A 27,603-nucleotide genomic window follows, 5' to 3' on the forward strand; every position below is an offset into this window, starting at 1 on the left:
CAGTCTGGTCCTGCGACAGGTGGTGAGAGAACCAACACGAGGGAAAAACCTACTTGACCTCGTCCTCACCAATCTACCTGTCGCAGATGCATCTGTCCATGACAGTATTGGTAGCAGTGGCCACCGCACGGTCACTGTGGAGACGAAGTCCCGTCTTCACACTGAAGACACCCTCCATCGTGTTGTGTGGCACTACCACCATGCTAAATGGGATAGATTCAGAACAGATCTAGCAGCTCAAAACTGGGCATCCATGAGGCACTGTGGACCATCAGCAGCAGCAGAATTGTATTCTACCACAATCTGTAACCGCATGACTCGGTATATCCCTCACTTTACCATTAACATGAAGCCTGGTTCAATGAGGAGTGTAGAAGAGCATGCCAGGAGCAGCACCAGGCGTACCTAAAAATGAGGTGCCAACCTGGGGAAGCTGCAACACAGGATTACATGCATGCTACAGACAGAGCTAAGCAATCCCACAACCAGCGGATCAGATCAAAGCTCTGCAGTCCTGCCATATCCAGTCGTGGTAATTAAACAACTAACGGCGCCCGCAGCTCAGGACAACTGGGTCTTCTCAATCTCCGTGGTTGACGTGAGCAAGACTTTTAAGAGAGTGAACACCCACAAAGCACCCGGTCCAGATGGAATCCCTGGGCGTGTCCTGAGAGCATGCGCTGACCAGCTGGCAGCCGTGTTTACGGATATATTCAACCGTTTCAAGATGACGTCGGTTATTCCCCCAAAAAACAAAAGTAACCATAGCACTCACTTCTGTCATCATGAAGTGCTTTGAGAGGCTGGTCAAAACCCACATCAACTCCTTACTACCTGACACACTGGACCCACTCCAATTTGCCTACCGCCCAAACAGATCTAGGGATGATGCCATCGCCACTGTACTGCACACTGCCTTATCACACCTGGATAAGAGGAACACCTATGTGGGAATGTTGTTCATTGATTATAGTTCAGCATTCAATACCATTATCCCCTCCAAGCTTGTCAACAAGCTCAGTGAGCTAGGACTTAACACCTCCCTATGCAACTGGATCCTGGACTTCCTGACGGGCAGACGTGGTGAAAATAGGCAGTAACACCTCCTCCACACTGATCCTGAACACGGGAGCTCCCCAGGGTTGTGTGCTCAGCCCCCTTCTGTACTCCCTGTTTACTCACGACTGCGTGGCCACGCACAACTCCAACTCCATCATCAAGTTTGCTGATGACACTACAGTTGTAGGCCTGATCACAGATGGCAATGAGACAGGCTACAGGGAGGAGGTAAGAGCCCTGGCAGAATGGTGCAAGTACAACAACCTCTCCCTCAACATCAGCAAAACAAAGGAGATGATCGTGGACTACAGGAAGCGGCAGGGGAAGGGACACACCCCAATCTACATCGAAGGGGCTGAGGTGGAGAGGGTCAGCAGCTTCAAATTCCTGTGTGTATTCATTACAGAGGACTTAACGTGGTCCCATCGCATCGACGTCGTAACCAAGAAGGCATGCCAACGCCTGTTCTTCCTCAGGAGACTGAAGAAATTTGGAATGGCCCCCCAGATTCTCACCAACTTCTACCGGTGCACCATCGAGAGTATCCTGTCCGGCTGCATCACTACCTGGTATGGCAACTGCACCGCCACAGACCGCAAGGCTCTACAGGTGGTGGTGAAAGCTGCACAACATACTATAGGAATTAAACTACCTGCTGTGCAGGATATCTACCCCGAGAGGTGCTGGGGGAAGGCCCTGAGAATCATCAAAGACGCGAGCCACCCCAGCCACAACCTCTTTGCCCTGCTCCCGTCCGGTAAGAGATACCGAAGCATACGGTCTCGTACCAGCAGTTTCGAAACAGTTTCTACCCCCAGGCCATAAGACTCATGAACGAATAATTTATTATTAGTTATTATTGTTTTTATTTATTATTACTGTATTTCTATTAGTATTTTTATCATTGCTATGCCATATTTATTCCAATGTTGGGAGGACTCGTAAAAATCAACATTTCATTGTGCAGTACACACGTTTGCTGCATATATGACAAATAAAATTGAATTGAATTGAATTGAATTGAGGAGGGTCATGAACATCCCCATCCTCAATGATGGTGGAGCCCAGCACGCGAGTGCAAAAGACACGGCTGAAGCGTTACCAACCATCTTCAGTCAGAAGTGCCGAGTGGATGATCCATCTCGGCCTCCGCCTGAGGTCCCCACCATTACAGAAGCCAGACCTCAGCCAATTCGATTCACTCCACGTGATATCAAGAAATGGCTGAGCGCACTAGATACAGCAAAGGCTCTGGACCCTGACAATATCCCAGCTGTCGTGTTGAAGATTTGTGCTCCAGAACTAGCCGCCCCTCTAGCCAAGCTGTTCCAATACAGCTACAACACTGGTATCTATCCGATAATGTGGAAAACTGCCCAGGCATGTCCTGGCCACAAAAAGCAGGACAAATCCAATCCGGCCAATTACCAGTCTACACTCAATCATCAGTGTGTACCATCTACAAGATGCACTACAGCAACTCGCCAAGGCTTTTTCGACATCTCCCAAACCCGCGACCTCTACCACCTAGAAGGACAAGAGCAGTAGGCGCATGGGAACACCATCACCTCAAAGTTCCCCTCCAAGTCACACACCATTCTGACGTGGAAATATATTGCTGTTCCTTCATTGCCATTGGGTGAAAATCGTGGACCTCCCTTCCTAACAGCACTGTGGGAGTGCCTTCACCACACAAACTGCAGCGGTTCAAGTAGCTGGCTCACCACCACCTTCTCAAGGGCAACTAGGGATGGGCAATAAATGATGGCTTTGCCAGCGACGCCCACATCCCGTGAACGAATAAAAAAGAGTGGGGATCATGGGTACAGCATCAATGCATACACAGAAAGTTCTAAATGTTTTCAGATATCAGCATTTGATGGGCCAATACTGGATTCTACACCGATGCAATAAAAATAGCATACCAGACTACAGTGAAATGTGGATCGCTGACTCAATGTAGTATTAGTCAAGAATAGTTCTATTCTTTAAAGGCTCTTTAATAAACACTTCAACTTAAAACAAAAGCAAAATACTGCGGATGCTGGAAATCTGAAATGAAAATAGAAAATGCTGGAAATACTCAGCAGGTCAGGCAGCACCTGTGCAGAGAGAAATAGAATGCTCTCTACAGATGCTGTCTAACCTGCTGTGTATTTCCAGCATTTTCTGTTTTTACTTCAATTTAATAGCTAGCTCTAAACGACAGTCATTAGGACTACACCGTGATAATTTTGGTAACATAATCTAAAACCTGAGAAATTTACCACCTGAAATTAGGTCAATGGTTTGAGGTGACACTATTTAAACACCCATCTCCCCAAAGGAATGATTTATTTATATCAAAATTGCTTAAAATAATTTACATTCCAGTAGTTGAGCATACTCACAGATAGCATAGTGTAATGATTGTGGTACTAATTCTGCAACTCAGAAGTCATGAAATCAAATCCCATTATAACAAGTTGTGAAATGAATTGAATAAATCTGGTCATTTGTGTGCACTAGAATGTGAAAATTGACCATGAAATTTGCCAGATTTTTGTAAAAAACCAAATGGTTTATTAATGTCCTTCAGGGAAGCAAATTTTCCACCCCTACCTGGTCTGGCCTACACAGAACACATTACATAGTTGACTCTGAAGTGACCTAGCAAGACAGTAATTTGTACAAACCAATTGCGCTTTTAGGGTTGGGCAATAAATGCGGCCTTGGAAGTACTGAGAACAAATGAAAACGATAGCAAGGATGATTGGAGCAAGGTTATCATTGTTGATCGCAATAATTCGATCTGAAGTATACGCGCACCATGCAACAGGAAGGGAATGTGTAATTATAAGAGGCTGCTTTTTGGAGCAATTCACGTACTATGTTTTAAATATGGTACTTTATTTTTTTTAAATCATGATACAAGTGCAGTATGGTGATGTAGTCAACATGTTGGGAGTTCCAATGCCTTGAGCCACAGGTAGAATTTAGGTCAAGCTGTAATTGCCCCTCTCTCGCAATTTGAGTCCCTAATCTCATCAGCGGGAGCTGCCAAGCGTAGGAAGAAATTAAAGGGTCGGTTACTCGCGCACTTTTCAGTAACTGAACATACAGTGGCATTGATGGAAGCCCAAGTGCGAATTTCTTGCCTGCCCTCTCTGTCCAAGCTGTTATATGGCACTGACAAGACTACGGGGAGGGGAATTTAAATAAATTTTTAAAAGTTGACTCACAACTTGGTTAAATATAGACTTAGCAGCTTAGGGCAATTATACAATTGTCTGAATAAATCTGTTAATTTGGACTGTTTGCCAAGCCAGTGCATGAGAATCATACAGCTAACAAAACATAAATACACGGTAGCATTTTATCATCACAATGTTGCTTATCCATTGTAGAGCATTATTAGACTGACCAGATCAAAACAGGTATACAGTACTGTACCTTGCCAATTGCAAATAGCTTCACAGAGCAATTCAGCCAATAAAGAGATACATTTACATTTATATCACATTTCTCACATATGTATCAAAGTGCTTCACATACAATGACTGTTATTGTTTAAGTCATGCTTACCCATTTAAAGAAAATGTTGCAAATATTTTGCTGTGAGCAAGACCACAATATACAGGGATATATTCGTTTCCAAAGATTCACTTACCATTAAGTGTCCCTTCAAAATCAGTGGCAAGGTTTCACTGATGGGGGGTGAGTAACCATAGTCATCACAGGGTAAGTCCCCACGTCGCCTTCTCCCATGAGAGAGACCACCCTGGCCGTAAGTTTTTGGACACAACACCTTATACAAGCAGAAGAGCAGAATTACGAGGAGGACTCCTGATGCCAACCCAAGAGCTCCAACTCTACAGGGGAGAAATAGAACAAAATCTATAATTAAAAACAAAGTGTAATTTCATTGGCCAATAGTAATCATGGTTGTTTCAATGGAAATGTTGTTTTCTGGCAATCTGCTTGGCCAATAGTAATCGTATGGCTTCTGCAAATAAAAAAAAAGACTGATTTGGGACATCTTCTAATCAGAACAAGTGATGCTTGACCTTTGCCTGCAGCGAGGAAAATGCTCGGCAGTCTGGGGCCTGTCCTTGAGCACAAACTACGTCCTCTGCATCACAACTCACCACTAGCCACAAGAAGAATCGACACCAACCAACATGACCACTGGTATGCAGAGCCCCTCCCCACTGTCTCCGAGTTTAACCGGCAGAAACTGGGACCAATCAAGGTGACATGTCCCTCACTGTTAAGCGAAGCAAAAGAAGAAATAGCAGAGGCCCTGACCATCATTTTTCAATCCTCTCTGGCTTCAGGTGTGGTGCCGGAGGACTGCTAATGTGATACCCTTGTTTAAAAAGGGAGAAAAGGATAGACCGAGTAATTACAGGCCAGTCAGCCTAACCTCGGTGGTGGGAAAATTATTGGAAAGAATTCTGAAGGACAGGATAAATCTTCATTTAGAAAGATATGGATTAATCAAGGATAGTCAGCACGGATTTGTTAAGGGAAGATCGTGTCTGACAAACTTGATTGAATTTTTTGAGGAAGTAACAAGGAGGGTAGATGCAGGTAGTGCGTTTGATGTAGTGTATATGGACTTTAGCAAGGCGTTTGATAAGGTTCCACATGGCAGACTGGCCACGAAGTTAAAAGCCCATGGGATCCAGGGCAAAGTGTCAAGTTGGATTCAAAACTGGCTCGGAGACAGGAAGCAGAGGGTAATGGTTGATGGGTGTTTGTGACTGGAAGGCTGTTTCCAGTGGGGTTCCGCAGGGCTCAGTACTAGGTCCCTTGCTTTTTGTGGTATATATCAACGATCTTGACTTGAATATAGGGGGTATGATTAAGAAGTTTGCAGATGATACTAAAATCAGCTGTGTGGTTGATACTGAAGAAGGAAGCTGTAGACTGCAGGAAGATATCAATAAAGTGGTCAGAACAGTGGCAAATGGAATTCAATCCGGAGAAGTATGAGGTAATGCATTTGGGGAGGGCTAACAAGGAAAGGGAATACACATTAAATGGTAGGACACTGAGTAGTGTAGAGGAACAAAGGGACCTTGGAGTGCATGTCCACAGATCCCTGAAGGTAGCAGGCCAAGTAGATAAGGTGGTTAAGAAGGCATACGGAATGCTTGCCTTTATTAGCCGTGGCATAGAATACAAGAGCAGGGGTGTTATGCTTCAACTGTATAAAACACTAGTTAGGCCTCAGCTAGAGTACTGCGTGCAGTTCTGGTCACCACATTACAGGAAAGATGTGATTGCGCTAGAGAGGGTACAGAGGAGATTTACAAGGATGTTGCCGGGAGTAGAGAATCTTAGCTATGAGGAAAGACTGGATGGGCTGGGTCTGTTTTCCTTGGAACAGAGGAGGCTGAGGGGAGACCTTATTGAGGTGTATAAAATTATGAGGGGCATAAATAAAGTGGATAGAAAGGACCTATTTCCCTTAGCAGAGGGGTCAAAAACCAGGGGGCACAGATTTAAAGTAATTGGGGGAAGGTTTAGAGAGGATTTGAGGGGAAATTTCTTCACCCAGAGGGTTGTGGGGGTCTGGAACTCACTGCCTGAAAGGGTGGTAGAGGCAGGAACCCTAACCACATTTAAAAAGTACTTGGATGTGCACTTGGGATGCTCTAACCTGCAGGGCTACAGACCAAAAGCTGGGAAGTGGGATTAGGCTGGATAGCTCTTTGTTGGCCAGCACGGACGCGAGGGGCTGAAATGGCCTCCTTCCGTGCTGTAACTTTCTATTCTATGATTCTACCTCGAACCTGCACCGCGCAGTGTAAGCAGCTCGATATAGCACTACATTCCTCCCATAAACACAGTGTAGTCAGGATATGCAAGGTTGTATTTTAAAAGGACAAGATCAAATGGACCAAAGGGAGCTCTTCAAACATATCTTGTGAATATTAACAAAATGCAAAAGGGGAAAAGCAAAGAATTTCACTCTCAACAGATTAAAATATCATGCAAACTATAACAGAACTATAACCATCCTAGGTTACTGAGGGAAGTAAGTGTGGAAATTGCAGAGGCTCTGGCCACAATCTTCCAATCCTCTTTGGATATGGAGGTGGTGCCAGAGGACCGAAGGATTGCAAATGCTACAGCCCGTTTGAAAAAGGGGAGAGGGATAAAGCCGACAACTACAGGCCAGTCAGCCTAATGTCGGTGGTGGGGAAACTTTGGGACACAATAATCCGGGACAAAATTAATTAGCATTTGGAAAAGTATAGGCTAATAAAACGAAAGTCAGCATGGATTTTTTAAATGCAAATCGTGTTTGACTAACTTGATCGAGTTCTTTGATGAAATAACAGAGAGGGTTGATGAGGGTAGTGTGGTTGATGTTGAGTATATGAACTTTCAAAAGGTGTTTGATAAAGTGCCACACAATAGACTTGTTAACAAAATTAAGCCACATGGATGAAAGGGACAGTGGCAGCATGGATACAAAATTGGCGAAAGGACAGAAAGCAGAGTGTAGCGGTTAAAGGTTGTTTTTCAGATTAGAAGGAAGTATACAGTGGTGCCCCCCCGGGGTTTGTATTAGGAGCACTGGTCTTTTTGATATATATTAATGATCTGGACTTGGGTATACAGGGCATTATTTCAAAGTTTGCAGATGATACAAAACTCAGAAATGAGACTTCATAGACTAGTAAAATGGGCAGACACATGGCAGATGAAATTTAACGCAGAGAAGTGTGAAGTGACACATTTTGGTAGGAAGAATGAGGAGAGGCATTATGGACTCAACTGTACAATTTTAAAGGGGGTGCAGGAACAGAGAAACTTAGGGGTGACGGAACACAAATCTTTGAAGGTGGCAGGACAAGTTGAGAAGGCTGTTAAAAAAGCATATGGGATGCTTGGCTTTATTAATAGAGGAACAGAGTACAAAAGCAAGGAAGTTATGCTAAATCTATAAAAAAAAACACTGGTTAGGCCTCAGTTGGCATATTGTGTTCAATTCTGGAAATCATACTTTAGGAAGGAGGTCAAGACCTTGGTGAGAGTGCAGAAGAGATTTACTAGAATGGTACTAGGGATGAGGGACTTCACTTGTAGACAGTGAAGTGGAAAGACTGGAGAAGATGGGGTTTTCCCCCTTGGAGCAGAGAAGGCGAAGGGGAGATTTGATGGAGGTGTTCAAATTCATGAACGGTTTTGATAGAGTAAATAAGGAGAAACTGTTTCCAGTGGCAGAAAGGTCAGTAACCAGAGGACTCAGATTTAAGGTGATTGGCAAAAGACATGAGGAAACATATTTTTTACACAGCGAGTTGTTGTGATCTGGAATGCACTGCCTGAAAGGGTGGCGGAAGCAGATTCAATAGTAACATTCAAAAGAGAATTGGATAAATACTTGAAAGGAAAAAATTTACAGGGCAATGGGGAAACAGCAAGGGAGTGGGATTAACTGGATAGCTCTATCAAAGAGCCGGCACAGACACGATGGGCAGAATGGCATCCTTCTATGAACTGACAAAACTTCTAAACTGTTATTGTTGATATAACAATTGCTCAATCACATGATGCAGAAACCTTTTGGCGATTGCATCATGCAGGATGTCATATCATCCACGTGTTATCATCACAGTCAGTAATGCAAGTGGCTTCAAGCAGATAGCTAAAGCTTTAATGGACTTTCAATGCAACAAAACCAGCATGTGTTGAAACCCATGTACCACAGCTACCATGTGCAACTAAGTTATGTATAAATATAATCCTGGTTATACATATTTAGTGTGCTGATGACACTAATTCACATAAAGAGAATCACATTTAAACCAACTGGCTTTAATTGTAAACATTCTTTCTAATTTAAGACTTTACTGTACTTGTAGAGAGTGATGTCTAAATGAACTTGTGGTTTAGAGGTGGGCAGTTGCTTATTTGGATCCCTTGCCCAATTTCCATCGATGTTTTTTGCCTCTCCGTAATCTGCTGGGAACATGGAACGGTATCGCTTTGCATCTTGAGGGTGTCGTGCATCCAGAGCATCTTGCAGACTCAGATGAAAGGAGACTGGGATGATGGGAAGAATGCTGACATATCTGTAAACGAACAAGTATCAATTAAAATGAGGTCCGTTCCAACAGTAGCGAGTGGCTTTAGTCCTTAGCTGTAGCTTTTTAACATTTCACTGGGATACCTATAGGAAGGGCAAAACACATTGTGCAAGACCCTGCCAACTAAGAAAACAATTATAAAGAAGATGAGGGAAATCAAGTGCTGGCGAGTAAGTGATACCAAGTTTGGGTTTTAAAGGTCTATGGAATGTGGACTGCATCATTCCATAAAAGCCAATCTATGCTAAAAAGTAATGGAAAAACACACACACATACTTGGAATGCCAGGTAAGTATGCCTGATTCTTAAGAATTCATTTATTTATTGAGACTTCCTGTGAGGCATTGCACCAAGCAGACTCTGCTGGACTACCAGTCAGGTGAAGTATAGCATAAGAACACAAAATAAGTGTAGCTAAAATATCTAAATACATTCAGCTAAACATTCTGTTTCTTACGGTTGCATTCATTAGTTATTTAGGAGCTACAACATTAGAAAACCAGACTTTCAACCTTACATAAAGAACACAGGCAGCTGGAGCTGTTGAACTGAAGCAAATGGAAAGCTTGATCCATCTGACGCTAAGAAAGTGATGATTCCATCAGTATGAAAAATTCCACCAACTAGCTGGCTCAATCACAGTTGAAATCACATGATTTACTGCTTGATAAATTTAGATGCTTAAATGAATCTATCTTCTCATCTGATGAATGGTTCTCTACCATAGAATCATAGAAAGTCGGCCCATCAAGTCTCCTCCGGCTCTTTCGAACAGCAATCCAGTTAGTCCCACTCCCCCGCTCTTTCCCCGTATCCCTGCAATTTTTTCTCCTTCAAGTATCTATCCAATTCCCGCAAATACCCTTAAAAACTCTATGTTGTCCCACTGAAGTTACGTAAATAGTTTGCCCATCCATAGATTTGAAGAATACAATTAAAAAAAAACTTCTTAGGTTCCACTGTCATCTCTTTTGCAAATAAAACACTGGAAATTTAAACCAAATCCATTTCACAAATAATCTTTTTTGAAACCCAAGAGAAGTAATTTAGTATTCAAAACAGCTAGTGACTTGCAAATTCCACTAAATGCATGTATGGGAAGATTTATTTTTGGTTATGCCCTGAGTATCAACACTGCCAGTCTTCCCTTTACTCCAAGGTCCTGGTGAAGTGCAAGTCTGACTGCCAGATAATGTTGGGATTAAAACTCTAACCTTCTCGTAAGGCCCAACTGTTAGCAGTACCTAAATCCCCTCATCACTAAGAAAATACATCTTCTACATAAACATTTGTGGTGCTATTCATGGATGAATCAACAACAACAATACAGGGCTAGTAATCCAGAGGCCTGGACTTATGATCCGGAGATTTGAGTTCAAATCCCACCATGGCAGCTGGGGAATTTAAATTCAGTTAATTAAATAAATCTGGAATAAAAAAGCTAGTGACCATGAAAACTACTGGATTGTTGTAAAAACCCATTTGGTTCACTAATGTCCTTTAGGGAAGGAAATTTGCCATCCTTACCTGGTCTGGCTTATGTGACTCCAGACCCACAATGTGGTTGACTCTTAATTGAACTTTAACTGCAAGCTCAGTGTACTCACTGTGGGAGTACTTTCTCAACATGGACTGCAGCAGTTCAAGGCGGCTCACCACCACCTTCTCAAGGGCAATTAGGGATGGGCAATAAATGCTGGCCATGCCAGCGACACCCGCATCCCGTAAACGAATAAGGAAAAAAATGAATAAGAACAACAACTTGCATTTATATAGCATCTTCAATGTAGTAAAATATCCCAAGGTGCTTCACAACAGTGTTATCAAACAAAATTTAACACTGAGCCCCATAAAGAGATATTAGGACAGGTAAGGTAGGTTTTAAGGAACGTCTTAAAGGAGAAGACAGAGGTTTAGGGAGGGAATTACAGAGATTAGGACCTAGGCAGCTGAAGGCACGGCCACCAATGGTGGAGTGATTAAAATTGGGCATGTGCAAGAGGCCAGATGGGAGAAGAGCAGAGATCTCAGAGGGTTGTAGGGCTGGAGGTGGTGAGCGAAGGGATTTGAAAACAAGGATGAGAATTTTAATATTGATGTGTTGCCGGCCTGGGAGCCAATGTAGGTCAGCGAGCACAGGGGTAATGGGTGAATGGGACTTAATGTGTTAGGATGCGGGCAGCAGAGATTTGGATGAGCTCAAGTTTACGGAGGGTGCAAAGTGGGAGGCCGGCCAGGAGAGCATTGGAATAGTTGTGGAAATACTCAGCAGGTCAGGTAGCATCTGTGGAGAGAGAAACAGAGTTAACATTTCAGTTAACGTTCTGACGAAGGGTCATCGACCTGAAATGTTAACTCTGTTTCTCTCTCCACAGATGCTGCCTGACCTGCTGAGTATTTCCAGCATTTTCTGTTTTTATTTCAGATTTCCAGCATCCGCAGTATTTTGCTTTTGTATTGGAATAGTTGTGTCTGGAGGTTACAAAAGCATGGATGAGGGCAGCCGGTACAGATCTGTGAAAAGAAAATCCTCTTTGACAAACTTAAGAGTCCTTTTGAAGAGATGACTGATTGGATAAAGGGAATGCAGTAAATGAAGTGCATTTGGATTTTCAGAAGGTATTCAATAAAATGTCTCACAAGAGGCTTGTTAGAAAAGTTCAGGCATATGATACAAGAGGAAACATAGCAGCATGAATACAAGGTTAGTTTACGGTCAGGAAACAGAGTTAGGGTAAATGGGTGTTCCTCGGATTGAGAAAGAAGTGTACACCAGGATTCTGTGCTGAGCTCACTTTGTTCTCAGTATATATAGATGACTTAGACATGGGCACAGTTAGCACAATCTTGAAATCTGCTGACAATACAAAAGCAGGATTTTGACAAACAGCAAGGAAGACTATGAAAGACTTCAGGCAGACAGACAGGTTAGCAGAATTAGTAGATACGTGGAATTTAATGTGGATAAGCATGAGGTAATGGGCTAAAAATTCGACAGCCCCTGCGCCCGTTCAAAGTAATGCAGGGAGCATTCAAACTTGGTGTTACTTGCTAATTTAAATGATAATGGTGTGCAGCCCAGCGCTAAATGCGCTGCTGAGTGGCTACACGCTCAGCAGGGGGCCCAGGTTCATGCGATGCTAACCTGCGCTTCTTAAAGGGGAGGTGCAGTGTGACGAGACAAGGTGCTGGAAGTCATTCCAGAAGGCAGTTTCAACTGGGAAACATTCAGCAATAAGAACATAAGAAATAGGAGCAGGAATAGGCCACTTGGCCCCTCGAGCCTGCTCCGCCATTCAGTAAGATCATGGCTGATCTTGGGCTCAAAGCCACTTCCCTATCCGCTCCCCATAACCCTTCACTCCCTTATCTTGCAAAAATCTATCTCCACCTTAAATGTATTCAATGACCCAGCCTCCACAGCTCTCTGGGGCAGAGAATTCCACAGGTTTACGACCCTCAGAGAAGAAATTCCTCCTCATCTCAGTTCTAAAAGGGCGACCCTTTATTCTGAAATGATTCCCCAGAGTTCTAGATTTCCCCACGAGGGGAAACATCCTCTCTGCATCTACCTTGTCGAGCCCCCTCAGTATCTTATATGTTTCAGTAAGATCACCTCTCATTCTTCTAAATTCCAATGAGTATAGGCCCAACCTGCTCAACCTTTCCTCATAAGTCAACCCCCTCATCTCTGGAATTAACCTAGAGAATCATCTTTGAACTGCCTCCAATGATATGTATATCCTCCTTAAATAAGGAGACCAAAACTGTACGCAGTACTCGAGGTTTGGTCTCACCAATACCCTGTACAGTTGTAGCAGGACTTCCCTGCTTTTATACTCCAACCCACTTGAAATAAAGGCCAACATTCCATTTGCCTTTTTGATTACTTGCTGTACCTGCATGCTAACCTTTTGTGTTTCATGCACAAGGACCCCCAGGTCCCGCTGAACTGTAGCATTTTGTAATCTCTCTCCATTTAAATAATAATTTGCTTTATTTTTCCTGCCAAAGTGGATAGCCTCGCACTTTCCCACATTTATACTCCATCTGCCAAATGTTTGCCCACTCACTTAGCCTGTCTATATCCCTTTGCAAGTTCTTTGCATCCTCTGCACAACTTGCTTTCCCACCCATCTTTGTATCATCCGCAAACTTGGCTACATTACACTTGGTCCCTTCATCCAAGTCATTAATGTAGATTGTAAATAGTTGAGGCCCCAGCACTGATCCCTGTGGCACACCACTAGTTACCGTTTGCCAACCGGAAAATGACCCATTTATCCCGACTCTCAGCTTTCTGTTAGTTAGCCAATTCTCTATCCATGCTAATATATTACCCCCAACTCCGTGAGCTCTTATCTTATGCAGTAACCTTTTATGTGGCACCTTATCAAATGTCTTCTGGAAATCCAAATATACCACATCCACTGGCTCACCTTTGTCCACCCTGCTCGTTACATCCTCAAAGAACTCCAGCAAATTTGTTAAACATGATTTCCCTTTCATAAACCATGCTGACTCTGTCTGACTGCATTTTCCAAATGACCTGCTACTGCTTCCTTAATGAAGGACTCCAGCATTTTCCCAACGACAGATGTTAGGCTAACTGGTCTATAGTTTCCTGCTTTCTGGCTCCCTCCTTTCTTAAATAGGGGTGTTACATTTGCAGTTTTCCAATCTGCTGGGACCTCTCCAGAATCCAGGGAATTTTGGTATATTGCAACCACTGCATCCACTATCTCTGCAGCCACTTCTTTTAAGATCCTGGGATGCAGGCCCTCTGGTCCAGGGGACTTATCGTCTTTTAGTCCCATTATTTTACCAACTACTATTTCCTTAGTGATAGTGATTGTCTTTAGTTCCCCCCTCCCTGTGGCCCCTTGATTATCCATTATTAGGATGTTGTTAGTGTCTTCTATCGTGAAGACAGATACAAAATGTTTGTTCAGAGTCTCTGCCATTTCCCCATTCCCCATTATTAATTCCCCAGTCTCATCCTCTAAGGGACCAACGTTTACTTTAGCTACTCGCTTCCTTTTCATATACCTGTAGAAGCTCTTACTATCTGCTTTAATATTTCTTGCCAGTTTAGTCTCATAATTCATCATCTCTCTCTTTATTTTTTTAGTCATCTTTTGCTGGTTTTTAAAAATTTCCCAATCCTCTGGTCTCCCACCAATCTTGGCAACATTGTATGCCTTCGTTTTCAATTTGATACCATCCTTTACTTCCTTAGTTAGCCACAGATGGTGCTCCCTTCTCTTAATATCTTTCTTTCTCACTGGAATATATTTTTGTTGAGAGTTATGAAATATCTCCTTAAATGTCCACCACTGCATTTCAACTGTTTTACCCTTTAATTTATTTTTCCAGTCCACTTTAGCCAGTTGTGCCCTCATGCCATTGTAATTGCCTTTATTTAAGATCAGGACACCGATTTGAGATGCAACTTTCTCACCCTCCAAGTGAATTTGAAATTCAACCATCCTCTTTCCTAGAGGATCCTTTAATATGAGATCATTTATTAATTCTGTCTCATTATACAGTACCAGATCCAAGACAGCCTGCTCCCTGGTTGGTTCCATTACATACTGTTCTAGGAAACCGTCCCGGATGCACTCCATGAACTCCTCCTCAAGGCTACCATGGCCAATTTGATTTGTCTAATCAATACAGAGATTAAAATCACCCATGATTATTACCGTACCTTTTTTACAGGCCTCCATTATTTGTTGATTTATACTCTGTCCAATAGTATTGTTACTGTTCGGGGGCCTGTAGACTACGCCCACCAGAGACTTTTTCCCCATATTTTTTATCTCCACCAAAACTGATTCTACATCTTGATCTTCTGAGCCAGTATCACTTCTCACCACTGCACTGATCCCATCCTTTACCAACAAAGCCACCCCACCTCCCTTTCCTTTCTGTCTATCCTTCCGAATTGTTAAATACCCTGGAATATTCAGTTCCAAGCCCAGGTCACCTTGCAACCACATCTCTGTAATGGCGATCAGATCATACCCATTTGTATCTATTTGTGCCGTCAACTTATCTATCTTGTTACAAATGCTGCGTGCATTCAGATATAGAGCTTTTAACTTTGATTTTTTACCATTTCTCCTTGTTTTGGCCCCATTTTCTGTTGCACTCTTATTTTTAAACATTCTGGCCTAGAAATTCAGTATCGCCACGTTTGGGGCGCTACAGCCGGGCATTCGCTAAATTTAGCGGCCGGCGCAAATTAGCGCCACCTTCGCCGAAATTGAGTTGCATCGCCCCAAGAGATTGCTGCTGCGCTAAAGCAGGCGGTGCACGACTATCATAAGGCGCTAAGCTGGCGAGCTGAGGCGCTACCACCGAGGGTGGGCGCAGCGCAGGTGCGGCGAGTTATTGATTGAAGGCAGACACGCTGGCGCTGGTCAGCTCTTAAAGGGGGAGGGTCGATTTGGATGGCACCCATGCCCTGCACACTGCAGCCCTGAATCTAGGCCTAAACAGAGCTGCTTCAAGAACACTACGCCCACGACTATGGAGAAGGCCAGGGCGCAAGCGCAGCGTTTCAGCGAGGGTGCCCTGAAGCTTCTGGTTGGCGCAGTGGAGCGCAGGTGACCTATCCTCTTCCCTGACAGTGGCAGGAGGCCGCTGCCCAGCGAGTACAGAAAAGCCTTGAGGGAGGTGGCGAACAGAGTGACCTCCAGCAGCTTGGTCCCCAGGACACCCACGCAATGCAGAAAAAAGTTCAACGACCTCACTCGGGTTGTCAGGGTGAGTACCCTTTCCAGTATCCTCTTCATCTCTGCATGGGCACCTCACTTTACGGCCAAAGGGTCCTGAAAGCCCCAATGCCCAGCCCTTATCCAACAGCTATGGGACTCTCATGAAAATCACATGCACATTCACCATTTTACACACTGTCAGGGCTATTCAGCCATGGGAGACAGTGCAGGCAAGATGAGGGCTTGACACTGTCAGGGCTATTCCACCATGGGAGACAGTGCAGGCAAGATCGGGGCTCGACACTGTATTCAGAGGCCGTCCTTTCTCTTGCAGGGCAAGCTGGCCCACAATCGGAGGCAGCAGCGACGGACCGGGGGAGGCCGTCCTGACCTTAAAGGCCTGAGCGACCTGGAGCAGCGAGTGGAGCGGATAATGGGAGGCTGGCTGATTGGCCCCGTCACCACTGGAGATGCTGACCCCGTTCTGGACAGCAATGGTAAGGTCATCACCTTTTTGACCTCTCTCTTTCCACTTGTGCCTCACACCAGCATCCTTTGCCACTCTCGAACCAATGCAGTGCATGCAGCACTCATGCCTCCCTCGCTGCCGCCCTGTCCTCACTCTAAAGCAACTCCTGTGCCTCACTGCTTTCAGATGATGAATCGCCAGGTGAGGAGGCGGGCCCTCAAGCTGGCACTGCGACTGATTCGGAATTCGAGGAGGAGGAAGAGGAAGCCGGCCCATCAGTGCCACCCTCAGCTGAGGCAGCCCACGGCCATGATGGGGACACGTCTTCCCTGGAGGGGAGCAGGGGGGAAGGGTCTGATGAGGGTGAAGCTCCGGGGCCCAGCGGGCTGCAGCAACGCGGGAGGGGTGGGGAAGCTCGGCGGCCTTCTCCCCGGAGGGTGAGTGCGGCCTCCAGTCCTGCTACGGTGAGCGCAGAGGAGGTGCGGCTCCTTGGTGAAATGGGTGCCCAGGCTGAGCGCAGGCACATTGAGCTCATGGCTGCAGTGGCAAGGATGCCTGACTCCATAGAGTCACTGGCAAGGAGTGTTCAGGAATTTGGGGCAGCACAGGCCAGAAGTCTGCAGGACTTCGGGGCAGCACAGGCGGCTTCCAGCCAAGTGCTTAGTCGTGCCATGCAATCACTGGCTGGTCTGATGCAGACACAGATCAGTGCCACACGGGCACTAACTGCTGCCACCCTCGCTGGATCAGCCAGGAATCACCGGGGCCCTCGCCACGCCGCAGCAGCCCAGCAGTCTGTGCTTCAGCAGATTGCTGTGCCAGTGTATCGACCGACCAGGGAGTGCCTGTGCTCTGTCAGGTTGGCAGCATTCCTGCTGCCAACACTGTCACTCCTCCACTGCAGCTGCCACCACCCGTAGGACAGATTGCTGTTGCCCAAGCAGAGTTGGAGCAGTCAGCAGCCGGGCCCTCCAGGCCCAGAGCTGGTCCAGCCCGTCCCCCAAGGGCATCTGCCGAATCATCATCTGACCCTCAGCAGCCTTCCCCCAGCCTTGCTGCAGCCACTGGGGTCCCATTGAGGAGGAGCTGCAGGGCGGGAAGGGGCAAATCGCGCAAACGAGGCAGATCACCCTCGCAGGCGAAAAAGTAGGTGTGGCAAAATGTTTTTTTTTATATGAAGGCCGAGAATGTTGTATTTGTTTTTTATATGAAGGCCGAGAATGTTGTGTTTGTTTTTTATATGAAGGCCGACGATGTTGTGTTTGTTTTTTATATGAAGGCCGAGGATCATGGTCATTTTTGTTTAACTGTTTTTTTCATTTTCTCCAGGTTGTGAGAGCCAGTTATGTGTCTGACTGTTTTTTGGGGGGTTTCTCTGTATTTGTTTGTCATGCGGGAAGGGCACAGAGTTTGTAAAATAAAAAATTGTCTTTATTCAGATTGTTCATGTTTGCACTTTGAACTATTTGTTGCCTTGACCGGCTGAGGGTTTGCGGAGCGGCTCCATTCATGTTCTTTCAATATCACAAGCCATTCCCTGAGAGGGGGCCTAGAACCGACTTGCAATAATCCGCCGACGGACGGCCCTTGCACTTTGTGCCTCCCTCCCGTCTTGGTGCTCCTCCTCCTGCTCTGGTGGTCCTCCAATGTCTGCTGGCAGTGGCCGAGTCCTGAGGATAGCCAGGTTGGGCAGCATGCAGCACACTACAACGAAATGGGAGACTCGCTCAGGCGAGTACTGAAGGGCTCCCCCGGAATGGTCCAGACAGCGGAACCGTTGTTTGAGCACGCCGAATGTGTGCTCAATGATGTTCCTGGTCGCTTGATGGCTGTCATTGTATCGTTCTTCAGCAGGGGTGCTGGGCGCACGGAGCGGGGTCATCAGCCAGGTGCACAAAGGCTAGCCCTTGTCCCCGACAAGCCAGCCTCCTGGGTAAGCCGGGGCTTTGAAAATGTCTGCCACAGAAGTCTGGCGCAGGATGAAGGTATCGTGGCTGCTGCCTGGAAAGCGAGCATTGACAGCTAGTATGAGCTGCCTGTGGTCACACACCAACTGGACGTTGAGCGAATGGTATCCCTTCCGGTTGCGGTAATCCTCGGCATTCTGTAGAGGTGCCCGCAAAGCCACATGCGTCAATGGCGCCCTGGACCATGGGGAAGCCCGCTATTCTTGCAAATCCCATTGCACGCTCTTGCTGCTTGTGCGGGGTCATGGGGAAGGAGATGTACTGACGTCTCCTTCTGAAGAGGGCATTTGTCACCTGGCGGATGCAGCAATGTACCGCGAACTGGGAGATATTGGCAATGTCCCCAGTAGCGGATTGGAAGGAGCCGGTGGCATAGAAGTTGAGAGCCACTGTCACCTTCACTGCCACCAACAGAGATGTCCTGCTCCTCAGCTGTGGCTGCAGATCTCTCTGAAGCAGGTGGCAGATTTCAGTGACCACCTCCCTTCTGAATCACAGCCTCCAAACACACTGCTCCTCAGACATGTTGAGATACGAGAACTGCTGGCGGTAGACCCTGGGTGGGCAAGGCCTTCTGTGCCGACGCCTGTTGGCCCTTCTCCGTCTGGCCATGACTGGCACTCTCTCTCGGCGTCTCTGAGCCCCTTGAATGCAATGCAGAAACCCAACGTTTCCACCATTGCAGCCTCCATTATATGTGGCGACTCAAGGCTATGGCACTGAAAGTTAAATCCAAGTGCAAAGCTCTGGCCTGAAGCCAGAAGTGCCTGTGCGAGCGCTGAGTCAAAGCAAAAAGCTCTCTCCCTTTGTCTCTCTCCAAATCTCTCTCACACAGAACGAGTGGAACAAAATGGCTGCCACAAAGAATGCAGGAAGAGTCCCCTTTAAATAGCGCCCCCGCCCCCCTCCCGCGCCCCACAGCGACTGGGAACCGTTCCACTCAACCAGTCGCTGGGGGCGCCAGGCGCACAGAAGGGGGGCGCCACTGAAGTTCCGGTTCGGGGCGCACCAAGGGCATTGCACCATCAAATGACGTCAGGATCTGCGCGTGTAGCTGAGCGGGTGCTGCGGTTTTGTGCCGCTGCTAAATCTTGACTGAAGTTCGCGAGAGGCACAGATTGCGCCGCGCCCAGGCGCTAGCCGCTTCGCGCCCCATTTCTCCTCCTCCTAAGGCGCTAGCGGCTGGCGCTAACAACTGAATTTCTAGGCCACTGTCCCTTCCTGTCACACTCTGGTTATTATTTCCCCCATCTCTATCCTGCTCCATTGTTTTCTCATTTCTCATTGACTTTTTAAATTCCCTCTCACCTGGACCCTCCCCCCCACTATTTAGTTTAAAGCCCTTTCTACAGCCCTAGTTATTCGATTCGCCAGGACTCTAGTCCCAGCATGGTTCAAGTGAAGCCCGTCCAAATGGAACAGCTCCCTTTATCCCAGTACTGGTGCCAATGCCCCACAAATCGAAACCCATTTCTCCCACACCAGTCTTTGAGCCACTCGTTCATTTCTCTGATCTTATTTACCCTATGCAAATTTGTTCGTGGCTCAGGTAGTAATCCAGAGATTATTACCTTTGTGGTTCTGCACAACAGGCCAGAGAGAGGGCTCCAAGGTTCTCAGACGCAGCATTGCAGGCCTTAGCACACAAGGTGGAGAGAGGTCCTGTTTCCACAGGGGACCAGGAGGCCCTCCAGACAGACACTGTGAAGCCAGTGGAAGCAGATAGCCACGGAGGTCAATGCCTCGAGGACCTGGAGGCAATGAAGTTCAATGACCTCACACGAGTGGTCAAGGTGAGTGAATGCATCTTCAAATGCCATATTCCACAAACTGCACCACAAGCCTCACACACTACTCAATTCACTACACCCCCATTGCTCACCTACCAACAATCTCTATCAATCACGACTCATACCTCACATTCATATGCTCCATCTCACCCTCACACACTTACCACTGCTGCAAGCCTCACACCCACACGTCACAGCTTGCACACACTGCCAACTATTCAACCATCACAGCCACATCAGCTAAACACATTGGGGGAAAAATTCAGTATCGCCCCATTCGGGGCGCCGTTATCAGCCTTGCGCAAAGTTTAGCGCCTGGCGCTAATTATCGCCTTCGACAGCAAACTTGGCTTTTATCGCCCCTGGAGGTGATTGGAGCGCTAAATCAGGTGCTTCACACCTGTTTTAAGGCGCAAAGGCCGAGGAGTGAGGCGTTACCTCAGAGCGCTGGCGAAGCTAAGAAGGGCAAATCAAAATAAACCTGCAAAGTGCCGCTCAGTACTCAAAACTCCTTCACACAGCGTTGAATCTCTCCAGAAGTCTCTCTCTCTCTCAGAATGCGTGGTGCAAAAATGTCACCGACAAAAAAAGGCAGGAAGCAGTCGCCTTTAAATAGCGCTCCCCTAGTCCCTTTCTGACAACATAACGCTCCCCTCAACCTGTTATTGCTAGCGGCAGGCGGTAAGGCAGGGGGCGCCACTCAATATCCGGTCTGGGGCGCTACCGGGGCGTTGCGCACTCGACTGACGTCACAATCTGCCGGCGCAGGAGATCGTGGCGGTAGTGTTTAGCGCCACCGCAAAATGTCTAGTTAATTTCGCGAACGGCGCAAACATCGCTGCGCCCGGGCGCTAGTTGCTTTGCACCCCATTAGCGCCCTCTTAACTGAATTTTTCCCCCATTGAACCATACTCACTGACACACTTCCCTCTCTCTTGCAGGACAAGGTGGCACACAACCGTAGGCAGCAGAAGCTAACTGGAGGGGGACAGGCGTGCCTCCATATACTGACTCCGCTCGAGGAGACAGTGCTCGGCATAATTGGAGTGGCTGTGACTGAGGCCGTGGCCAGCGGTGGCGATTAAACCATTGAAGATGACGGTATGCTCATACCTAATCCTCCTTCTCACATACCACTTCCCCCTCATCTCACAATCTTGTGACATACAAGCTGCAGATGGTGTAAGCATGCACCTCTTGCTTTCCTCCACCCCCACGCTCGCCCCCACTCCAGTCACCACAATCCTATCCTTGTACCGTTCTCATTTAAGAGGTGGAAGAGGAAGAGGAGAGTGACGATGAAGAAGAAACACAGTCACTCAATAGGACACTCGCAGCCACCAACTTCGATACTGGCACTGACTTTAGGGGGTAGCTTAGAGGGCTGCACATGGTGAGTCACCGGGCACGAGTGGGCTGCAGCCAGGACAGGGGGAAAGGGTAACGCAGGTGCCAGCTCCCCGGAGGGCGAGGCCGCACCTGAGTTCTGCTGCACAGGACTCAGATGAGGAATTCTATGGGACAGCCTACAGAACAAAGCTGATGGTTATGCACAACAAAATGCTTGGTGCATTGGCAGGCCTGCCAGAAAGCCTGAATGCAATGTCAAGGAGCATGGAGGAGTCCAGCACCAACCTTGCACAGGGCTTTGCACAGAGCTTGGTGCCCATCCTTTCCAGCATGGGCAATCCATTAGCGCACTTGTGAACCCAGGCATCATGCAATGCCTGATGGCCACTGTCTCAGATTCCACTGCAGCACAAGCAGAAGCCACCCAACGGCTGAGTGCTGCAATAGAAGCTCAGACTGAAGTCACGCAAGCACAGACTGCTGCCATCATGGTTGCGGTCAGCAGTGTTGAAAGGGGCTTGCTGGGTGTCACGGCAGTCCAGCAATTGGTCCTTCAGCAAATTACTAGGATTGCTGGGACATTGCCCCGGAGGAGTGGCAGTGGCTCCGTGGAGGACGAACCTGCAGTCCTCTCTCATGACAGCATTTGTCCTCCCACTATTGCCACTCCACAAGTGGCTTTGCTGTTGCCTGTCAGTCAGCCAGCTCAGACTGCTGCTGCCTATGCTGATGTGGTGCAGTCCGAAGCCGGGCCTACTAGGCCCAGAGCTGCTCGTGGTCGTCCTGCAAGGCCACCTGCAGTCTCCCCCATTGAAAAGCAGCAGCCTTCCACCAGCCCTGTTGCAACCACTGGAGTAGCACTGCGTAGGGGTACTTACAGGCAAAAGCACATGGAAGACAGGCACTAAGGGAATGCACAGGGGTGATTAGTTGACATTTGAATGAAATTTCGTAATGGCTTGATTCATAAAATTGGTTTGGAATGTTTGTTTTATGGTGGCTTTTATTGTAGCATTGTGGCCAAGAAAATACTGCGATGGTCAGTAACAGAGGGAAGGTAAGGTGTGGAACTATTGGTGAATGGGTAATTACATAGGATATACAGCACAGAAACAGGTCATTCGACCCAACCAGTCCATGCCGGCGTTTATGCTCCACTCGAGCCTCCTCCCGTCTTTCCTCATCTAAATCTATCAGCATAACCCTCTATTCCCTTCTCCCTCATATGCTTGTCTAGCTTCCCCTTAAATGCATCTATACTTTTCGCTTCAGCCACTCCCTGTGGTAGCGAGTTCCACATTCTCACCACTCTCTGGGTAAAGAAGTTTCTTCTCAATTCACTATTGGATTTCTTGGTGCCTATCTTATATTGATGGCCTCTAGTTATGCTCTTCCCCACAAGTGGAAACATTCTCTCTGTATCCACTCTATCAAAACCTTTCATAATTTTTAAAGACCTTTATTAGGTCACCCCTCAGCCTTCTTTTTTCAAAGAGAAAAGAGACCCAGCCTGTTCATCCTTTCCTGATATGTATACCCTCGCATTTCTGGTATCATCCTTGTAAATCTTCTCTGCACCATCTCCAGTGCCTCTATATCCTTTTTATAATATGGCGACCAGAACTGCATGCAGTACTCCAAGGTTCGATACAGGTTCAGCATAACTTCCCTACTTTTCAATTCTATAACTCTAGAAATAAACCCTAGTATTTGGTTTGACTTTTTTATGGCCTTGCTAACCCGTGTCGCAACGTTTAGTGATTTGTGTATTTGTACTCCGAGATCCCTTTGTTCCTCTACCCCACCTAGACTCGCACCCTCCAAGTAATAATTGGGGCTGTGTTCACTGGTACCGCAGTCGGATGAATCAATCACGGATAGCCCGGGCAGAAAGCGGCTGTCTGGATTGCCTCCTCCCTTTCCCCTCCTCCTCTTCCGCTGGTCGCCGTATGCCTGGTGGTAAGGGCTGTGCCCTCATGATGATGAGGATGTGGAGCATGCAGCAGACCACGACGAATCTTGAGACGCACTCTGGCGAGTACTGCAGGGCTCCTCCAGAGCGGTCCAAGCAGCGGAAGCGTTGTTTAAGGATACCAATGGTCTGCTCTATCAGATTTCTTGTGGTAGCATGGCTTTCACTATGTGTATGCTGCCAATGTGTGCATGGGTTGCACAGCAGAGTCATGGGCCAGGTGGTCAGTGGATAGCCCTTGTCGCCCAGTAGCTACGCTCTGGTTTGTCATGGTGGCTCAAATGCTGATGGTACAGTGGACATGCCGCAGAGTGAAAGCATCATTACTGCTGCCAGGAAATGGAACATTAACCTGCATGATGCGCTGAGTATGGTCACACACCAGCTGGCCATTGTAGGAGTGGAATCCTTTCCAGTTGCAGTACATCTACGAATTGAAATGCGGCGCCCGCAAAGCGACATGTGTGCAGTCAATGGCACCATGCACCATGGGGAAACCTGCTATCCTAGCAAAGCCGTGTGCTCGCCCCGCCTGCATCTCTCTAGCAAGAGAGAGAATGAAATGTGTTCAGTTCTGTTTGCATACAGAACCTCACTCACCTCCCTTATATAGGAGTGGATGGTGAACTGGGAGATGTTTCAGATGTTGCCTGCTCCAGCCTGACTTGAAGAAGTTCCAGGCCACGGTCACTTTACTGCCACTGGCAATGCCGTCCTCGCCCTGGACTGAGGCTGCAGTTCTGCCTGCAGAAGGTGGCAGATTTCAGTGAGCACCTCTTTAGTAAATCGGAGACGTCGCATACACTGTTCACCACTGAGGTTGAGGTAGGAGAATTGCTCCCTGAAGACCGTGGGTGGATATACCTCCTGCTGAGAGCCCTTCTCCCCCTCCTCCCTCTTCTAGCAGCTTGTCCTGCTCTGTGTTGCCTCTGCCCATTCTCCATGTCATGCTGCAGGCCAAGGGGGATAACAAACTACTGCACCCATGTCTGGGAGCAACTGGTCTGAGCAGACCCATTGCAAGTTAGTATCAAGTCCTTGAGCACGTGCCACACCAATCCTTGTAGATTTTAGGCAACTTTAAAGTCTAGAAAGCACCAAAGATTTCGACAAACTCAGCAACAGCTAGTAGAAATTAATCAGCAAATAACCTGCAAGTAGGTGATGATCCATTTAAATAGTGCTGGTGGTGGGAGTCTTTCCTGCTGCTAAACGCATGTTCAGCTGTGCGAGGTTAAAAGAGAGGGTGTTAGTTCTCGTGTTGAGGTCAAAATTGGCAGCGCTGGCGTCAAATCAGCATTACACACTGACTGATGTCACAATCTGCATACTCTGCATACTTATGGCAAACACTCCCAGCACCCTCACCAAAATGGTGTCAGACGATGTGCGTGCGTTGCTCGGATGCCATTTTCGACCCAAAACGGCAGCTGTAGTGCCAAAACAAAGGGCACTGCGCAACCGAATTTTTAGCCCACAATGTTTTGGCAAGAAAACCAAGACATATAGGCCTCGATTTTCATTGAGCCATGGAGTCGGGCTTGGAGGCGTGCGGGGGGGTTAAAATCGCAAAAACTGGCGGGCGGGCGGGACATCCCCCCGCCTGTTCCCAACTCCGAGCAATTTTAACTCAGGCGTGTCTGATGGTCCCGACTCCGTCCCGCATCCAACAGGCGGGGCTGGTCTTTAAGGCCCTTAATTACCACTAAATGGCCTCTATAATCCTATTTTAACAGGCCCTTGCAACTTTAACCCTTTTCCCATGTAAAACACGCCTGGTGGGAATCACGAATGTGAAACCTGGCGGGAGCACTATTGGATTGCTGACTATCAACTGCAGGTCAACCATTAAAGAGGAGATTTGATCAGGCATCATTTGCAGGTGGCAGGACTTAGTGGTCTCAGGCAACTTTTACAAGGCTTAACCACACCTGTGGAAGGTTGGAGCCTCACACCCATCTCCAGTGTGGCCTCCTGGGAAACCCCTCTCACCACCTTCACTCAGCGCTTCCTCAACGGAGGCATATACCAGAAGCATGGGAGCCATTTATTTCCTTCCCATCTGGGCATGAGGAGCTTGAGCACCAGCCACGGCAGCAGCAGAACCAGGAACAACAGCAGCACCAGCAACAGCAGCAGGAGCGCCAGGCTGCTGCTCACCCACTTGAGGCTGCAAAGGCCAGAAGGGGCCAGCGCCTGGAAGCCCGTCGGCGCAGGAGATACCCCCCAACAGGGTCTACAGATGCAGGGTCACCTATCTCAACATGTCTGAGCAGCAGTGCCAGAGGCGGCTCCGACTTTCGCGAGAGGTAGTGACTGACATCTGCGCAATGCTACAGCAAGACCTGCTGCCCAGAGGACCAGGTGGACAAGCATTACCAGTGGCTGTCAAAGTCACCACCACATCAACTTTTTTGCCTCAGGCTCATTCCAGGGATCAGCAGCAGACATCAGCGGCATCTCCTAGGCGGCTGCACACACTTGCATCACACAGGTAACCGATGCCCTCTTCGCTCTCAATCACATCTATTTCACCAAGGATCGAGCAAGTGTCACGGCGCGAGCGGTTGGATTAGCTCATCTGGCAAGCTTTCCAAGGGTGCAGTGGCAGGCTTTCCAAGGGTGCAGGGCGTCGTTGACTGCACACATGTGGCCCTTACGGCACCCCATCGCAATCCAGGTATTTTTGTCAACCGCAAGGGCTTCCACTCCCTTAACGTTCAGCTGGTGTCTGACCACAAGGAGGAGATTTTACATGTTTGTGCCATGTACCCTGGCAGTTGCCATGACTCCTTCATACTGCGCCAGTCTAGTGTGCCTCCGCTATTCAGTCCGCCAGACCAACTTAATGGATGGCTACTTGGAGACAAGGGCTATCCCCTGAGGACGTGGCTGATGACGCCATTGAGGAGCCCATCCAACGAAGCTGAGGAGAGCTACAACTCCAGCCACATGTCCACCAGAGCCATAATCGAGCAAACCATCGGTTTGCTGAAGATGCGCTTCAGATGCCTGGATAGATCAGGTGGAGCCCTGCAGTACTCAGCAGCCAGGGTCTCCAGAATCGTTGTGGTTTGCTGTGCACTTCACAATATGGCACAGCGTCGTGGCTTGCAGATTCCTGAGGACCAAGTGGCTCCTCACATATCCTCCTCAGATGAGGAGGAGGAGTGCGAAAACGAACATCCAGCAGAGGCCCATCAACCAGCGGCAGCATTATGCGAAAACATTGCTGCCCGGGATGCAAGGAACGCACTCATCCTGGCCAGATTTGCTTAGCCTAGTCAATCAAACACTTTTGCCTCACAGCTTCTTACCTGAGCATCGACAATGGCCAAGACCCTGCGGATTCCTAGCTAGTTGACCAGCATACTGACAATTGCAAGTAATCATAAGCCCTCAATGTGAAAGTCCCATTCGCGAAATGACACACACCACAACTACAGCAGTAGCCATCAGATTTTTTAATTAACATTATTAATCTGATGGCTTTTTCTAACAATACATCAAAATTCACCCAAGTGACTACTTGTGCTTTATCTTCCTCTTACGTGTGTTCCTACGTAGTGCTTCCCCTGTGGCTTCAGCAGATGTGGAGGCCACTTGCTCACTTTCCTGCTGTTCCTGTCTCGACACCTTTGGCGGGCGTCCTCTGGGGTTGCGAGCCTGTGAGGGCTTGTCAACAGTCTGCTACTCCTGCGGCTGTGCAGGGGTTGAGACGTCTATCTCACTTGGGTGTGGACTCCGGTGGGACTCTGACCGAGGGCTCTGCAGTGGCATGGAAGTGTTAGCGCTTGGAGAGGAATCCCCACTTCCTTGAGGTCTGCCACCAACCTCCCTCTCATGGGTCAGGTCCCCCTCCGCGCCTGCAAGTGGCTGGAGAGCACCTTGCTGCACATCAGGGGGGCCATGGGGACCCGTATCTGCAATGGCAGTCCTACTCAGAAGGACTTCCACGAAGGTCTGGTTTCTCTGTTCAATAGATGCCCATCGCTCCTCAAGAGATGTCGTTCTATTCTGAACAATGACCATGTTTTCCATACCCTGGCGACTAAGCTCCTCCATGGCCGTAGCCCTACTCTCGTCTACCGTAGCCATCCTCACCACAGAGGTAGCAATTGTTTCCATGGAGGTAGCCATCCTTTCCGTGTTGATGCGTTCATGCGCCAATGACTCCACAAAGGCTC

General features: G+C 47.6%; 1 protein-coding gene across 3 annotated transcripts in view; it reads right to left on the bottom strand.

The window, feature by feature from the left end:
* scap (SREBF chaperone) overlaps positions 1 to 27,603 on the bottom strand; it is a 297,372-nt gene that overhangs the window by 28,720 nt on the left and 241,049 nt on the right. For all 3 annotated transcript variants that reach the window (XM_085992515.1, XM_085992516.1, XM_085992517.1), the window contains 2 exons: positions 8,916 to 9,131; positions 4,709 to 4,910 (listed from right to left, as the gene is read on the bottom strand). In XM_085992515.1, coding sequence (XP_085848641.1) covers positions 4,709 to 4,910; positions 8,916 to 9,131 — 418 coding nt within the window. The remainder of the gene's footprint in view (positions 1 to 4,708; positions 4,911 to 8,915; positions 9,132 to 27,603) is intronic.

The sequence above is a fragment of the Somniosus microcephalus genome, chromosome 7 (assembly GCF_052327205.1).
Source record: "Somniosus microcephalus isolate GS21.2 chromosome 7, FLI_Smic_1.0, whole genome shotgun sequence".
In the NCBI taxonomy this organism is placed as follows: domain Eukaryota; kingdom Metazoa; phylum Chordata; class Chondrichthyes; order Squaliformes; family Somniosidae; genus Somniosus; species Somniosus microcephalus.